Genomic DNA, 18,288 nt, shown 5'->3' on the forward strand with positions numbered 1-18,288 from the left:
AGTAATGTAATGTATGTACACAGTGACCTCACCAGCAGAATAGTGAGTACAGCTCTGGAGTATAATACAGGATATAACTCAGGATAAGTACAGGATAAGTAATGTAATGTATGTACACAGTGACCTCACCAGCAGAATAGTGAGTACAGCTCTGGGGTATAATACAGGATATAACTCAGGATCAGTACAGGATAAGTAATGTAATGTATGTACACAGTGACCCCACCAGCAGAATAGTGAGTACAGCTCTGGAGTATAATACAGGATATAATTCAGGATCAGTACAGGATAAGTAATGTAATGTATGTACACAGTGACCTCACCAGCAGAATAGTGAGTACAGCTCTGGTGTATAATACAGGACATAACTCAGGATCAGTACAGGATAAGTAATGTAATGTATGTACACAGTGACCTCACCAGCAGAATAGTGAGTACAGCTCTGGAGTATAATACAGGATATAACTCAGGATCAGTACAGGATAAGTAATGTAATGTATGTACACAGTGACCCCACCAGCAGAATAGTGAGTACAGCTCTGGGGTATAATACAGAATATAACTCAGGATCAGTACAGGATAAGTAATGTAATGTATATACACAGTGATCTCACCAGCAGAATAGTGAGTACAGCTCTGGAGTATAATACAGGATATAAATAGAGATTTTCCTAGCTTGTGACGGAAAATATAAGTTATATGAAGACAGGAGGCGAGTATCTTATGCATTAATCTTTCTTTATTAATGCCCATAGCAGAATATTCACTATTCAATTAAACGTAATGGAGAAAAAACTTCAAAACTACAACTCCCAGCAGTCCTTGGGGCACAATAGCCACTCCTATCCCTGTAGCCCCTATATAAGGACTGCCTCTTCATCTAACTTCCTCTTTCTTCATGCGAAACACCGCCGCACTGGACTAGAGATGATAACTGATCAGCACCGCAATCTTCCGACGTCGCAGCCAGCCGGCCCGATATCTTAGGTGTCGAAGATCCACCGGCAAACTCCAACTGTGTCTCAACAGAGACCCTAGGTAAGAAAAAACGATTTGGACCAACAGGTCATCCGTACACCGGACACCAACAGCGATCGGTAATCTAATTCGCCTGCTGCACAGTAACCGGAATCGTCTTCCAACCGGCCCTAGACCCTTAGGACCTCAGGGCGCCGCCTCGCTCCAACGGGAGCCGAAGGACTTTAACTTCTGGAGACAGATGTCGTCCCAACGGGGACCAAGGAACCCGAACATTAGTTCGAACGTATCAACCGCCAACCTGGATCCACCATCTTCGTTCAGTAACCTGAGAATAGAACAAAAGACACGTAATAGGGTGGGTAGGGAGGGAAGATACTCGCCTCCTGTCTTCATATAACTTATATTTTCCGTCACAAGCTAGGAAAATCTCTATTTATATATCAGACAGGAGGCTCATATCTTATGCAAGTTCAAAGCTAACAAAACTAGCTAAGTTACATGCGACAACATAATCTGACAAGCCTATAAAACAGACATGGAGACATGTTCCTCCGGTCTGAAGTAGAAATGGCGAAAAGTGGTTTCGGAAGACCAGTCGGCTGCCATTAATAGATCAGAAAGGGAACCCCCTGAGGTGACCACCTTAGTAGCCATAGCGCCCCTGGATGAATGGGCTCCAAACAGGGATATGTCTATGCCCGCCATTTCCATGGCAGAACGTACCCAGCGTGCTAAAGTAGCGGAAGTGACCGGGTGATGAGGTTTGACGTAAGAAACCAGCAGTTGAGAGGAATCCGTAGATCGCAAATCTGCAGTCCGCGATTCGTATGCCTGCAGGCAACGGACAACGCAGATCAGAGGATGCGCAGGGAAAAATGGGTAAAAAACTGATTGGATACCCGTCTTGGTTCTACGGACCACAGCAAACTTGACCCCCTGAGGCGAGAATTGTCGCCTAGAGATGTCCAATGCCCTCACGTCCGAGACACGCTTGATAGAAACCAAGCATAAGAGGACAGTTAGTTTATACGATAACAGCTTCAAGGGGAGATTGCTATTATCTTCCCACGTAGAAAACATATCAAGTAACCTGGAAACATCCCAGGTCGCCTGGTATCGAGGCCGCGGGGGACGCTTAAATTTAATGCCGCGCAAAAGCCTACAGACAAGCGGATGTTTGCCAACCGGCAAAGAGTCCACTGGGCAATGATAAGCTGAAATAGCCGACCGGTACACATTGATGGAGCTAAAAGATTTGCCAGATTCAAAAGAATCTGCCAAATAGTTGACCACTACCGACACAGGTGCATGTACGGGATCAACCTGCCGTTGATCACACCAACGAACCCAGAGTCTCCAGGCTGATCGATATGCCGATCTAGTCCCGGGGGCCCAGGCCAAGGCGAGGAGATCCCTAGCCGATCTTGAAAGGTCGTTATCCTCGTCCGGGACCCCGAAACCAACCACGCTAGGAGAGTTAGGTTCCCCTCCACTACTAGCGGGTGGAGACCCTTGGTCGGATTGGTGAGGAGATGCGGGGAGTGAGGGAGCAGTCTGGGGTAATCCACGGTCATCCCCAGGAGGAGAGGAAACCACGGCTGTGTTGGCCACCAGGGTGTGATCAGCACAACCGTCGCCCTCAGGTTCGCAGTATGTAGGAGAACCCGGGGTATTAACTGGAACGGGGGAAACGCATAGTGTATCCCCTCCGGCCAAGGTTGGCGGAGAGCATCTACCGCAGACGCTTCCGGATCCGGTCTCCAGCTGAAAAAACATGGCAGTTGATGGTTGAGGCGAGAAGCGAAGAGATCCACGCATAACGGACCCCAGAGCCGTCTCAACCGCAGAAAAACGGATCGATTCAATCGCCAGTCGCTGGAATCGAGGAGGTAGCGGGAATTCCAATCGGCTACCGAATTGGAGACCCCTGGGATATACTCCGCTATCGGAACAATGTCGCGGGCTAGGCAGAAGTGCCAAAAATCTTTCGCGAGATCCGCAAGGATTCTGGATCTGGTGCCCCCCAAGCGGTTGATGTACTGAACCGCCGCTACGTTGTCCATGCGTAGTAATACACAGCAATTGGACGCGTGTGGAAGAAAACTCCTGACGGCAAAGAACGCCGCTAGAAGTTCCAAGGCATTGATATGCAGGGAAGTTTCCGAGACGGACCATGTCCCTCCTGTGGAATCCGCTCCACAACGGGCTCCCCAGCCCTGACGACTCGCGTCCGACTCTATGATGATGTCCGGGCTGGAGTTGAAAATGGTCTTGCCGTTCCATTCGACGGCATGACGAAGCCACCAGTGCAATTCTTCGGTGGCCGCCTGACAGAGGGGAACCTCGTCTGCATATCTGAGGCCCTGCCTCAGGTGCATGATCTTGAGCCTCTGAAGGGCTCTGTAGTGCAATGGGGCTGGAAATATAGCCTGGATGGAGGCTGCCAGAAGACCCACTAGGCGCGCCAGGATCCGTAAGGATAAGCAACCCTTGTGCAAAATCGCCCTGATTTCTTTGCGTATCAGGGCTAGTTTGGCCTTGGGAAGACGGAGGACGGCATTATTGGTGTCTACCAAAAAACCCAGAAACTCCATCTCTTGGGCCGGGGTTAGAACCGATTTTTCTCGGTTGACTATGAACCCTAGGTCGTGCAATAGTGATAACGTCCACTCCATGTGGAGAGATGCCAAAGCTTTGGAGCTGGCCATGATAAGGAGGTCGTCTAGATAAATGATCAGACGTACCCCTCTGCTCCTCAGGGACGCCACCACTGGTTTCATGAGTTTGGTGAAACACCATGGGGCGGAGGATAGGCCGAACGGTAGGCAAGTAAATTGCCACATTCGGTCTTTCCAGAGAAAACGGAGAAAGGGTTGAGACTCTGGTTGTATCGGGACGGTGAGATAGGCGTCTTTTAAATCCACCTTCACGAGCCAATCTCCGGAATGAAGGAGGTCCCGAAGGAAATGAATCCCCTCCATTTTGAAATGTCGATAAGTGACATGCTGGTTGAGGTCTCGAAGGTTTATCACTGGGCGGTAACCGCCCCCTTTTTTCTTTACTAAGAAGAGATTGCTTACAAAACCTGGAGAGGAGTGGACTACCTCCTGGATTGCCTGTTTGGCCAGGAGATCCCTTATTTCGTTGTCTATTAGGGCAACGTTTTGGTTCGAGAACCTGATAGGGGTCGGCATAATGCCCATCGTCGGCAAGGATTGGAGTTCGATTACGAACCCCGATATCGTATTTAGGATCCACGCGTCTGCCGTAATCGCAGACCAAGCGTGGGTAAAATACCTCAGACGTCCCCCCACTGGTATACGAGAGTGTGGAATATAGAGTGTACTCACCGGTATGGGGTCTAGATCTGGGGTAACCACGTCCACCACGTCCGCGCCAGGGCCTGCCACGGGGTGGGAAGAATGGCGCCGGCTGTGCCACTGGCATGGTGTAGGAGGGAGGAGCCTGATGGTATTGTGACTGAGCAGATTGCCTGCCGTGTGGCCGATAGGTAGGAGCGCGGCCGGCAGATCGGCCTTTACCTCTGCCGGCCCGGGGAAAAATTTTATTGGTCCCAGACTTTTTTAGGGACGACTGGGCCTTATCTAAGCTAGTGAAAAGCCCGACAAATTTGTTTGTCTTTCACTAAGCTATCGCCAAACAGCAACCCCTCCGCGGAAGGACCAGGCTCGGTCTCAGCTAAATGGGACAATTGTGGATCAAGGCGCATGAGGATAGAGCGCCTTCTCTCTATTGAGCAGGTGGTGTTGGCGCTGCCCGCTAGGCAAATAGCCCTTTGTGCCCATCCGCGGAGTTGACGGAGATCAACAGGTTGGTCCGTCGCTGCCGCCTGCTCAGACAGGTTTAGAATTTTCGTAAGGGGACCAATCAGGTCCAGGATACGTTCCTGGATGGTCCGAAATGAGCGCTCAATCCCCTTTTTGGGGAATTTACCTGATTTCATGAGGTACTTTGATAAGACCGGGTCCACCTCCGGGGTATTAACCACCTTATGTGGTACAAAGGGTCTGGGGCACTCTGCCCTTAATTTATTGCGGCTCGTCTTGTCCAAGGACTTACGTGCCCAGAATTCCACGTATTGTGATACGTGGGGAAGTGGGGTCCAGTCACCAGATCTCGGGTGGGAGATCGCGTCAGGGTGGAAGAACGGCTCACCTAGTGCGTCTAGGATAATCTCGTCCTGCGTAGCAGGGTTTGCGTTGGTATCAAACGCAGTGTCCCCAACATCCTCGTCCATTGCTTCAGACTCATCATCGTCAGCTTCATCTGAATGAGCAGACGAATCCTCATCTGAGGAATCTACGAACGAATTGGGTTTGGACCGTCTAGCGGACCTTTGCCTCTTCCCTTTTAACTCCCCGAGGCCCAGGGGTCGAGTGGAGTCTGAGGGATGTTGGGGTTGGCAGGTCGGGGTAGGAGCTGCCTGGAACATATTATTTTCTTCCCCTGTCGGGGAGTCGGATGCCGCCAAGACATGCTTCCTTTTCTGGGAAGCTTTGCCTTTTTTGAGAGGCGGTTCACCGCCCTGAGGTGGTGGGGCTGACATCATGTGGGTTGAGGATTGAGACCCAGAAGGTACCATGGCAGAAGCTAGGGCCGCTTGTACCGATTTATTAATAAGGTCCTGGATTTGGCTGGCAGTCATAAACTGTGCCGAGTCTAGGGGAGAGCCATCCCCTCTAGGGGGAGCAGATGTGGGCTCCTCAGCCATGATGTAGCAATTTAGACTAAAATATATAGGTGGGTAAGTCTAAAAACAAGTAATCTAACCAGGGGATACAGAATAAATTCTGTCTCCCAGAAGCTAATAGCAAGACTAAGTAAGACCTGATAGCAGATTACAGGCTCCGTCCTCCACACCGCTAGCGCTGTACTGGCGCTGCGCTGGGAGGGGAGAACGAGAGCCTCTGCACTCAGGGACGAAGTCTCGCGAGACTACGTCCCTAGGGCTATGATTGGAGGACGCAGGAGCGCCCTCCAATGACTAAATGTAAAGGCACGCCCACTCTTCAATCGCAGGCCGTGGAGAGAGAGCGGTCTGCGTTGAAGGGCACGCCCCTCGCCCGCGCGCGCGAAAAGAGGATGAAGGAGAAGCAGAAAATGTCGGCGCCAGGTAAATGGCGACCACTTAAGGAAGAAGGGAAAGGGAACCAGAGGGGAGTAGTCAGTAAAGCACCGGAATTCTCCGGTAAAAGAAGTAGGAATGAAGGTGAAAGAGCGGGCGAATTATAGGCAGAAATATATATACTTATATATAACCTATAAACAAAATGAACCAGCGTAATAGTTCCACATACGCTGAGCCAATATATATATATATATATATATATATATAAGTAAGAATAAGCTATAATAGTAAAACACTGTAAGGAACACTTATCTGTATGCTGCTATGAGCAGAAAGAAAGAGGAAGTTAGATGAAGAGGCAGTCCTTATATAGGGGCTACAGGGATAGGAGTGGCTATTGTGCCCCAAGGACTGCTGGGAGTTGTAGTTTTGAAGTTTTTTCTCCATTACGTTTAATTGAATAGTGAATATTCTGCTATGGGCATTAATAAAGAAAGATTAATGCATAAGATATGAGCCTCCTGTCTGATATATAACTCAGGATCAGTACAGGATAAGTAATGTAATGTATGTACACAGTGATCTCATCAGCAGAATAGTGAGTACAGCTCTGGAGTATAATACAGGATATAACTCAGGATCAGTACAGGATAAGTAATGTAATGTATGTACACAGTGATCTCACCAGCAGAATAGTGAGTACAGCTCTGGGGTATAATACAGGATATAACTCAGGATCAGTACAGGATAAGTAATGTAATGTATGTACACAGTGACCTCACCAGCAGAATAGTGAGTACAGCTCTGGGGTATAATACAGGATATAACTCAGGATCAGTACAGGATAAGTAATGTAATGTATGTACACAGTGACTTCACCAGCAGAATAGCGAGTACAGCTCTGGAGTATAATACAGGATATAACTCAGGATCAGTACAGAATAAGTAATGTAATGTATGTACGCAGTGACCCCACCAGCAGAATAGTGAGTGCAGCTCTGGAGTATAATACAGGATATAACTCAGGATCAGTACAGGATAAGTAATGTAATGTATGTACACAGTGACCTCACCAGCAGAATAGTGAGTACAGCTCTGGAGTATAATACAGGATATAACTCAGGATCAGTACAGGATAAGTAATGTAATGTATGTACACAGTGATCTCATCAGCAGAATAGTGAGTACAGCTCTGGAGTATAATACAGGATATAACTCAGGATCAGTACAGAATAAGTAATGTAATGTATGTACGCAGTGACCCCACCAGCAGAATAGTGAATGCAGCTCTGGAATGGGTATTCTCACACATATTATGTAATAAAAATTTCTATGCTGCCCTGATAAAGTCTAAACAAGCAGCAAGAAAATCTTACAATCATCAGGCTGCAGGCACAATATTTACCAATGATGCTTTTCTCAAGTTTTCTTTTTTACTTTACATAGCATTTCCACTTTTAACCACATGAGGGCACCACGATATCTCTGATGCTGTAGTCCTTTTGAGGAATTTTAAATTTTTTGATTTTTTTTTATGATTTTTCTTTAGTTGTGATTGTTCCTGTTGTGTATATACTCTGATGAATAAATGTGTTTCCAGCTGTAGATCTGATTCTATAATCTCTTCTTCCTCCTCAGATCAGCCCATCCAGTATGCCCGCGCTACATTTGATGAGGGGATCGCGGAGCTGACAGTGTTAGATGCTCTTCCAGAAGATCAGGGCGTCTACACCTGTCTGGCGCAGAACCGCTGTGGCACGGCCTCCTGCAGTGCGACGGTGACTGTGACCGGTGAGTGATTTATCTCTGTAGCCTCTAATACTACAAGAGGTGTAATGGTTGAGATGTGTATAGTTATCTCCATCATTGTGCAATGAAAGTTTTTTTGGAACTCTTTAAAGGGGTACTCCAGTGAAAACCTTTTTTCTTTTAAATCAACTGGTGGCAGAAAGTTAAACAGATTTGTAAATTACTTCTATTAAAAAATCTTAATCCTTCCTGTACTTATTAGCTGCTGAATACTACAGAGGAAATGCTTTTCTTTTTGGAATGCTCTCTGATGACATCACGAGCACAGTTCTCTCTGCTGACATTATTATATTAATAATAATAACACTTTATTTATTGTTGTCCTTAGTGGGATTTGAACCCAAGTCCCCAGCACTGCAAGGCAGCAGTGCTAACCACTGAGCCACCATGCTGCCCTTAGCATACATCTGCTATGCACGGTTGCTAAAATGGACAGAGATGTCAGCAGAGAGCACTGTGCTCGTGATGTCATCAGTGTTCCAAAAAGAAAGGAATTTCCTCTGTAGCATTCAGCAGCTAATAAGTACTGGAAGGATTAAGATTTTTTTTTATAGAAGTAATTTACAAATATGTTTAACTTTCTGCCACCAGTTGATTTAAAAGAAAAAAGGTTTTCACCGGAGTACCCCTTTAATACACATTATTTGTCAGTTCATCATCAATATCTGTGCTCTGATGGCTTGGTGAATGAGAACATGCTTCTGTACATCAAGAGCCTAAGGCCATGCTAACTTTTCAGAGCTGTGGTCTTGTTACATTGTTTCCAGTCTAGACAATCCTCTGTGAGTTAAACAAAGCAGCAGCAAAAATATCTCTCCTGTCATGTTTTTCTACATTTATCCCCATTGACATATAATGGGGTCCACTGGGTCCCATCATCGTGCCCGCTGCATGCTGCACTTTTCTTCCCACCAAATATTGTGAAGCTATTGATGATAGTGTGAACACAGCCTTTCATGTTCCAGTCTGGGGTCCACACAGTTTAGCTCACAGAGGATGATTTAGACCTGATACAACTAACAAACTTCGCTATGAACTTCATTAGTTCAGAATGAGGTTCCAGCCCCTTGATATAAACCAGAATGTTATTATTCATTGAAATTAAAATACAAAGGGGGTGGGGGATTTATCAAGGCTTTTTTGCCAGTTTTCTGGTGTGTAAAAAAATAAATAAAAAAATTGCACATTTTTGTCCGAGATTTATTTTTGCTGGAAAAAAATACTTTTCTGCTTTTTAGCCAACTTTGTACCTCCTCCTCTAAAGGAGTGGGGCTTCAGCCTAAAAAGGGAGTGCTTGAAGTGTCATGAGTTTTTAGGCTCGTTTATAATTTATTTTATTGTTAAAAAGTTGCAACATTTTTATGGAACTACAATTTCACTTTCACTCAATAGGTGGAGTACAAACCGCACGACAAGAAAGTGCATTAAATAAACTAAGCAACTTCATTATACGTTGCAAAGACTGATTAATTTAGCAAAATTAGGGGAAAGGTCTAGTTTGGAACAGAAAGGTCACAAAGGATAAAGGTCTAATTTAATAATTCACCCCGTTTTTTGTGCTTTCCTGTTTTTGGTTGTGAATAGAAGGAGGCCATATCTGCTACTGACGTCTCCTCTCCTGCTTCCAAACCAGGCAAGAATTTTAGTTTTGTGTCAGTAAGTTGTACCCTCTTAGCCTCCAGCAGCCATCACCCTGTTGAGCATTGGTCTGCACATATATAGATATATAGATATATATACACACACAGAATATATAATGGGCAGTAGCTGGAATTCCTGATTAATCCCGCAGGATGAAGGAATAAAATAAGTGGAAAATGTCTGTAGGTGCTGCAGTCAATTCCTACACAAATCATTATGGAACATAAATTTTGCGCCGTGAAGACGCACATTACTGTCATGTATTTATTGTAAGCAGAACACAGGCGGGGATCTGGAACTTGTCCGTGAAATGTAGGATTAATGTGCAGCGCTCCCCAGGAAGGGCACAGGAGATTTCAGCTATAGCCACAGTACCATTTTTTATCATTGAAGAACAAGGGGCTGCCTGACACCTGCTTGTAATGGAGGCTTCTCCCTACTGGGCTCATAGTGCTAAAATGTGGCTAATATACTGTCATGGCCGTAAATGTCGGCACCCCTGAAATTTTTCAAGAAAATGAAGTATTTCTCACAGAAAAGGATTGCAGTAACACATGTTTTGCTATACACATGTTTATTCCCTTTGTGTGTATTGGAACTAAACCAAAAAAGGAGGAAAAAAGCAAATTGGACATAATGTCACCAAACTCCAAAAATGGTCTGGACACAATTATTGGCACCTTTCAAAATTGTGGAAAAATAAGATTGTTTCCAGCATGTGATGCTCCTTTATACTCACCTGGGGCAAGTTACAGGTGTGGGCAATATAAAAATCACACCTGAAAGCAAATAAAAAGGAGAGTTCACTTAGTCTTTGCATTGTGTGTCTGTGCGTGCTTGAGAACTTGGACTTGAGAACCAAAATTGTGGAAAAATATCAACAATCTTAAGGTTACAAGTCCATCTCCAGAGATCTAGATTTGCCTTTGTCCACAGTGCGCAACATTATCAAGAAGTTTACAACCCATGGCACTGTAGCTAATCTCCCTGGGCGCGGACCGGAGAGAAAAATTGATGAAAGGTGTCACCACAGGATAGTCCGGATAGTGGATAAGCAGCCCCAAACAAGTTCCTAAGATATTCAAGCTGTCCTGCAGGCTCAGGGAGCATCAGTGTCAGTGCGAACTATCCATCCACAATTAAATGAAATGAAACGCTATGGAGGAGACCCAGGAAGACCCCATTATGGAGGAGACCCAGGAGGACCCCACTATGGAGGAGACCAAGGAGGACCCCACTATGGAGGAGACCCAGGAAGACCCCATTATGGAGGAGACCCAGGAGGACCCCACTATGGAGGAGACCAAGGAGGACCCCACTATGGAGGAGACCCAGGAGGACCCCACTATGTAGGAGACCCAAGAGGACCCCACTATGGAGGAGACCCAGGAGGACCCCACTATGGAGGAGACCCAGGAGGACCCCACTATGGAGGAGACCCAGGAGGACCCCACTATGGAGGAGACCCAGGAGGACCCCACTATGGAGGAGACCCAGGAGGACCCCACTATGGAGGAGACCCAGGAGGACCCCACTATGGAGGAGACCCAGGAGGACCCCACTATGGAGGAGACCCAGGAGGACCCCACTATGGAGGAGACCCAGGAGGACCCCACTATGGAGGAGACCCAGGAGGACCCCACTCTGGAGGAGACCCAGGAGGACCCCACTCTGGAGGAGACCCAGGAGGACCCCACTATGGAGGAGACCCAGGAGGACCCCACTCTGGAGGAGACCCAGGAGGACCCCACTCTGGAGGAGACCCAGGAGGACCCCACTCTGGAGGAGACCCAGGAGGACCCCACTATGGAGGAGACCCAGGAGGACCCCACTATGGAGGAGACCCAGGAGGACCCCACTGCTGACACAGAGACATAAAAAAGCAAGACTACATTTTACCAAAATGAACTTGAGTAACCAAAATCCTTCTGGGAAAACGTCATGTAGACAGATGAGACCAAGATAGATCTTTTTGGTAAAGCGCATCATTCTACTGTTTACCGAAAACGAAATGAGGCCTACAAAGAGAAGAGCACAGAACCTACAGTGACATATGGGGGAGGTCAGTGATGTTTTGGGTTGTTTTGCTGCCTCTGGCACTGGGGGCCTTGAATGTGTACAAGACATCATGAAATCTGAGGATTACCAATGGGGGGGGGGGACGATTATGGAGATTATAGTCTCTCGGTGTATGTTGGGAGTAGTTGACTTGACACCGATGTGCACTTAACCCTATAGTGGCTCTATTGTGTGTCTGTATAGATGGTCCTTAGAGACTGGTCTAGGATTTTGCCTGGATGGAAAAATGGTCATCAGAGGGACACAGCTGGTTGTTAGGAGCAATAGGTTTAGTCCCCTAAGTTTATTGTAGCCCCCTGTTCTATATGCTGTGCAGTTTATTGTAGTACAAGGTGGGGGGGACCTGCCGCTTTCATAATAATCTCATTATCCAGAGGGAGGTTTCCTTTCTATGAAGTTTAATCGGCTGAAATCCAGAGCAGGATTTGCCCTGTGTGATGGACAGGCCGTGTCTGTGCCCGGATCCCTGAGCCTTACTAAGAGTACGGGGTGGACGGTAGGAGTAGTAGTTTTCAATCATGCAGCCTGATCTGTGGACTGATGACACTCGGGGTTAATCAGATTCTGTATATTATTCAGCTGTTTATATATGTCACTTATATAGGACAAATTGTGGTGCTGCAGCCAGCACAGCACCTACCCATCAATTCATCTGTCATCTCTTCAGTGTGATCACCCGTCAGATGTTACTTGTAGTGGACAGAGCTGTAATGCAGGCTGAGCCCTGAATAGTCCATTGTCAGCACCATTGTCAGGTTTTTAGGGATTTCCCCAATAACTGCTATAAAAAAGTAGAGAAAAACCAATCCGCTCATTCAGCGGTGGACAGAACTGGGGCGCAGCATAAACATAGGGGAGATCTTCACGAGTCATTTCAGTCACTTACGTGACAACAGCTTTAGCATTGCCTTCACAGTCCTAGGAAGGTCGGCACTGCAGATAAGTGTTGGTGCCCGAGGACCTGGTACGTATATAAGAAGAAAGGGGACCGACACTCAGAATACTGGGACCCTTTCTTTCTTATTATATTAGCATTCCCTTTAAGTTGTCAGAAAAGTTTAATCGTTTTGTAAACTTCTAGCTTTGTTTTTTATTCCGCACCATTTTATGATCTCTTGCTGTCAGAGAATGAGAATATTTTTGTTTCCATTCAGAGGGAGAAGACTGGTACAGAGTTTAGAATTCCCCTATCTGTGAATTTGTTACAATTGTATTCAGTGAAGTAAACAGTTATAAATTCAGATTGTTCACTAGCAACTGCTACATTGTAACAAACTACTGGGTATTGATTTGTGCTGCTGCTGTGTTCAGTTAAGGCTGCGTTCACACGGCCGTCTAGACCCATCCCGTTCTTCTCCCATCAAAAATAAAAACCAGACGATAACGGATGTTATCCGTTTGGATCCGTTATTGTTCAGTTAAAGGGGTATTCCAGGAATTGTTTTTCTTCATTTGACTAAGCTACAGGGGCTGTAAAGTTAGTGTAGTTCATAATATAATGTCTGTACCTGTGTGTGATGGTTTTCTCACAATTCTTCTGTGATTTTCACTCCACAATTTATTTTTACCAGCATACAAAATGACTGTTGTCTCAGATTTTTCCCAGCTTGCAATGCAGCCGAGACCTGACTCACTAGTCAGCTGATGACAAGGAGCCTGTCTGCTTCAATGGGTGGAGCGATGGTGGGAGAGAGATCAATCTGCAACAGCTGTAGGTACCCTGATTGAAAACCACACTGATTTGAATGTATGCAGCTCATTTATGTTTCAATGGGTGGGGTGGCTGATGTGTGGGAGGGAGGAAGATGGAATTGTTGGATTTGTAGTAAAAAAAAAAAAAAAAGAAGAAAAGTCAAACAGGAAATAAAAGTTCAAAAACAGCTAGCCACAGTGTTATGGTAATCTCACAACATAGCCATTTAGCCCCAAGATAAGCGCAGATCCCTCCTAATCATGTCCATTACTGCCTGCCAGGTACATACTAAAATCACCTTATGGTGGAGAACCCCTTTAATAAACAAAAAAAAATGTTTTTGTTCTGAGCATGCAAAACGGATGCAAACAGATGACATTAAAAGCTCATCTGTTTTCCATAGACTTAAATGTTAAATTTACTGTATCCGTTTTTTCTTCAATTTCTTCTTGATGGAAGAAAAAATACTGCATGTGCCGTTTTTTCTACCGTTAAAAAAATGGAAACGAGTGCAGATGGGTACGAACGGATGTTAACGGATTGTAAAAAAAATCCCATTGACATGAATGGGATTTTTTAAAACCGTTTTTCATCCGTTTACGGGGAAAAAAAAAAAAAAAAACGGGGACAGACGGCCGCGTGAAGGCACCCTTACTGAGGATTGACTAGGCTGGATTCATGTGTAGCAAACCACCAGCTGTAAATAAGATCCTGAATCTAAATAAGAAAGAATGTTTCCATTTGCTGACAACTAAAGATCTTAGGTGGGTTTCACACTTGCAGTTCTTGATGTTTTTGGAGCAATATTCAGGAGTAGATAAAAAAAATTGGGAGATATCAAGGATGAACTTTTTTACCTTTTAAGGACTGAGCCCTTTTTCACCTTAAGGACTGAGCCCTTTTTCACCTTAAGGACTGAGCCCTTTTTCGCAATTCTGACCACTGTCGCTTTACGAATTAATAATGTGAAAATGCTTTTACCGAATATTCTGATTCTTAGATTGTTTTTTCGTGACATATTCTACTTTATTTTGGTGGTAAATTTTCGGCATTACTTGCATCCTTTTTTGGTTAAAAATTTCATGAAAATTTAGAAAATCTAGCATTTTTCTAACTTTGAAGCTCTCTACTGATTGATCCGCTGACAAAGGCCCCAAAAGTGCTGCCCTCTTTGTGCCTGCTAATAGCAATCCGCCGATACCAGCAGATACACTGTGAAGTGCGAGTCGCAGTGCACATACCGCACATCGCGGCCGCTCCCCCGGCTCCCTGAGCTACACAGAGAGCGGCCGCGATGTGTGCGAGTACACTGCAGGGTAACTCGCACATCGCAGTGTGTCTGCTGGTAGCGGCGGATTGCCGCTATTAGCAGGCACAAAGAGGGCAGCACTTCAGGGGCCTTTGTCACGTGACACATATATTCGTGTAAATGCACCCTCACAATACATTTTATTTTTCTTCACAAACACAATATGTCCACTTTATGTTGGCATCATAAAATGGACATATTTTTGCTTTTTGAAAAAATTAGAGGGCTTCAAAGTAGAGCAGCAAAAATGTATGAAAATTGCTAAATCTGAAGGGACAGATGTTACAGAACTACAACTCCCAGCATGCCTGGGCAGTCCAGGCATGCTGAGAACTGTAGTTTGGCAACATCTGGAGGGCTACCGTTTGGGCACCACTGTAACAGTGGTCTCCAAACTGTGACCCTCCAGATGTTGCAAAACTACAACTCCCAGCATGCCCAATCAGCCTTTGGCTGTCTGGGCATGCTGGGAGTTGCAGTTTGGCCTTCCTAGTGGTTGCCACAGTAAAGATCACTTCATTTTCACTTTCAATTCTCCCCCCCCCCCCCCCCATATGTAGTTTCCCTACCTGAGCCAGGATCCAGCAGTCTCCAGCGGCGATCGGGGATCTCCAGGCATCTTCTCCTGCAGGTACCGGCCTCCATCTTCTTCCCACAATCCCCTCGAAATCCAGGGGTGGGCAGAACAGGGGGGGGGGGGGGGTTCTGCCATTGGTCAGAATCAGTTCTGACCAATGGCAGGGGATAGGAGGAGATCGCAGCTCTGCGACCTCACTCCTAGCCCTCAAGATGATTGGGGGTGTCCCTGACAGCTCCGGTCATCGTAATTTTCCGGGTGATCGGGTCACCAGAGACCCGATCAGCCCAGAATAGCAGAAAATCGCATGTCTGAATTGACATGAGATTTTCTGCGATCGCCGACATGGGGGGGGGGTCTCAGGACCCCCCTGGGTGATGCGTTGGGGTGCCTGCTGTATGATTTCAGCAGGCATTCCAGTCCGGTCCCCAACCGGCTAGCGGCGAGGACCGGAATTCCCACGGGCGTATATATACGCCCCACGTCCTTAAGGACTCGGGATGCAGGGCGGATGCATACGCCCTGCGTCCTGAACAGGTTAAAGGGGTAGACCTGTCATCACCCTTAGGCTAAGTTTCTACTTGTTTTTTTTTTATTTATTTTTTTAAACGCCAATTCTTTTTGGCTAAAAAACGCTGCGGCCAGATGTTAGCTGTTAATCAATGAGAAATCGCAAAATTCTTTTTCCACTTGCCGTTTTTCAATTTGGAATATTTTTTTTGTATCCTTTTGGCGTTTTTTCACTCTTTTTTTGGAGTTTTTCAGCTCCTTGGCAGTTTTGCAAAATCGCAGGTGTTGAGCCACTGGTGTTTTTTCCCCCCTGAAATCGTGACGTTTTTCTCCCATAGAAGTCTGTTGGAGTAAAAAAACGCCAAGAAAAACGCCATGTGGGTTTTAACTTTGCCGTTTTTTTCAGGCTGTTTTTTTTCTCTTTTGGACTTTAGCGATCCAAAAAAGTAGTGGAGATACAATTTTAATAAAATTTCGTAGGGTACCATTACCCTCTTAAGGACCAAGGACGTACCGGTACGTACTGAGTCCTTTCCCTTTCTATAACGCGGGGCCACAACGTCATAGCGGGTTGGGCACGGCCAGGACCCCTGGCTAATAGCGCGCGGCAATGATCGCGGTGCCGCGTGCTATTAACCCTTTAGACGCAGTGTTCATAGTTGAACGCCGCGTCTAAAGTGAAAGTAAATCACTGCCGGTTAGCTCAGGGGGGCTGTTGGGGATGTCCGCGGCGAAATTGCGGCATCCTGAAGAGCTCTGGGACACGAGGAGGATCTCCTACCTTGCCTCCTGGTGTCCGATCGTCAAATGACTGCTCAGTGCCTGAGATCCAATTTTAAACATATAAATTTTCCTGCATGTAGTTATGATTTTTTTCAGAAGTACAAGAAAATCAAACCTATATAAGTAGGGAATCATTTTAATCTTATGGACCTACAGAATAAAGAGAAGGTGTCATTTTTACAGAAAAATTTACTACGTAGAAACAGAAGCCCCCAAAAGTTACAAAATGGCTTTTTTTTCCAATTTTGTCTCACAATGATTTTCTTTTCGCTTTCGCCGTAGATTTTTGGGTAAAATGACTCAAGTCATTACAAAGTAGAATTGGTGGCGCAAAAAATAAGCCATCAAATGGATTTTTAGGTGCAAAATTTAAAGAGTAAGGATTTTTTAAAGGTAAGGAGGAAAAAATGTGCAAAAACAGAGAAACCACTGGTCCTTAAGGGGTTAAAAAAAAATAATAAAAAAAAAGATACAGTAGTTATGTAAAAAATTGTATTTAACGAAATTTTTCTTTTTTATAACAACATTTTTATTAATTTTTAAACAGGGATCAATTTATGTGGGTGGGCAGGGCACTAAAAATATAGCCAACAATAATACAAATGTAGTGTGTGTGTTTTTCACTTTTTATTCTTTATTTTTTTGGTGGTACTACTACTCCCAGCATGGAACACACACTGTTCCAAGATGGGAGTGGTAGTACCTGTACTAATTGGCAGATCGCCCCGGGTTCCGTTGCGATCCTCATGTATAATGTATAGATTTGGCGGCTGCTCTTCTATGGTCCCCTGCACTGCCGTATATATACACCTATTCATATTTCCCACAGAGCTGTGATTGGCCAGATGGTTCCAGCCAATCACAACTCTCTGTGGGAAATATGAATAGGTGTGTATATATACGGCAGTGCAGGGGACCATAGAAGAGCAGCCGCCAAATCTATACATTATACAGGAGGATCACAGCAGGTGTCAGGAGTGACATCCACTGTGATCTTTCCTTAACTGCAGGTACAACCGCTCCCAACATGGAGCAGAGTGTGCTCCATGATGGGAGTAGTAGTACCTGCAGTTAAGAAAAGATCACAGCGGGTGTCATCCTATCTATTGCAGAGATGTGGAGCGGCTCTATACAGCGCTGGCATCTCTGCACTATACTCTGGCCAGTGATGGGAATAGAACATCGCTCATTCATATTTCCCGCTGAGAGCTGTGATTGGCTGCAACCATCCGGCCAATCCCCACTCTGGGCGGAAAATATGAATGAGTGATGTGAATTTCTATTCACATCACTGGCTGGAGTATAGTGCAGAGATGTGAGCGCTGTATAGACCCGCTCCGTATCTCTGCTATATTATGGACGATCGCATCAGGCGCTTTGTCTATTAGTACAGGTACTACTACTCCCATCATGAAACAGTATGTTCCATGCTAGGAGTAGTAGTACTACCTAAAAAAAATTGCAAAAAAGAGAGAAAAAAAGTGAAACACGCACACTTTATAAAAAATGAATACAAATTTTGTTATAAAAAATATACATTTCGTTAAATACATTTTTTTCTATCACTACTGCATCCTTTTTTTTTTTTTTTTTTTGGTACCGAACAAATTTTGGGTACCAAAAAATAAAAAAAAATAAATGCCAAAGGGGCCATAAATGCTATTTCCACACAAATGAAAAAACGCCAGGAAAAACGCCAGACGCAGGAAATTGCACTGGCATTTTTTCAGGCATTTTTCCTTTGTTTTTGTTTTTTTTTTCAAAACAAAAAACGCAGGGCAAAAAATAAGTAAAAACTTAGCCTTATGTGGCCTGAA

The 18,288-nt window shown here is 45.3% G+C and overlaps 1 protein-coding gene across 3 annotated transcripts in view; it reads left to right on the plus strand.

The window, feature by feature from the left end:
* The window catches only part of MYLK (myosin light chain kinase), a 245,807-nt gene that overhangs the window by 99,784 nt on the left and 127,735 nt on the right, over nucleotides 1–18,288 (plus strand). For all 3 annotated transcript variants that reach the window (XM_056533517.1, XM_056533518.1, XM_056533519.1), the window contains exon 12: nucleotides 7,709–7,861. In XM_056533517.1, coding sequence (XP_056389492.1) covers nucleotides 7,709–7,861 — 153 coding nt within the window. The remainder of the gene's footprint in view (nucleotides 1–7,708; nucleotides 7,862–18,288) is intronic.

This window comes from Hyla sarda, chromosome 8 (assembly GCF_029499605.1).
Source record: "Hyla sarda isolate aHylSar1 chromosome 8, aHylSar1.hap1, whole genome shotgun sequence".
NCBI lineage: Eukaryota > Metazoa > Chordata > Amphibia > Anura > Hylidae > Hyla > Hyla sarda.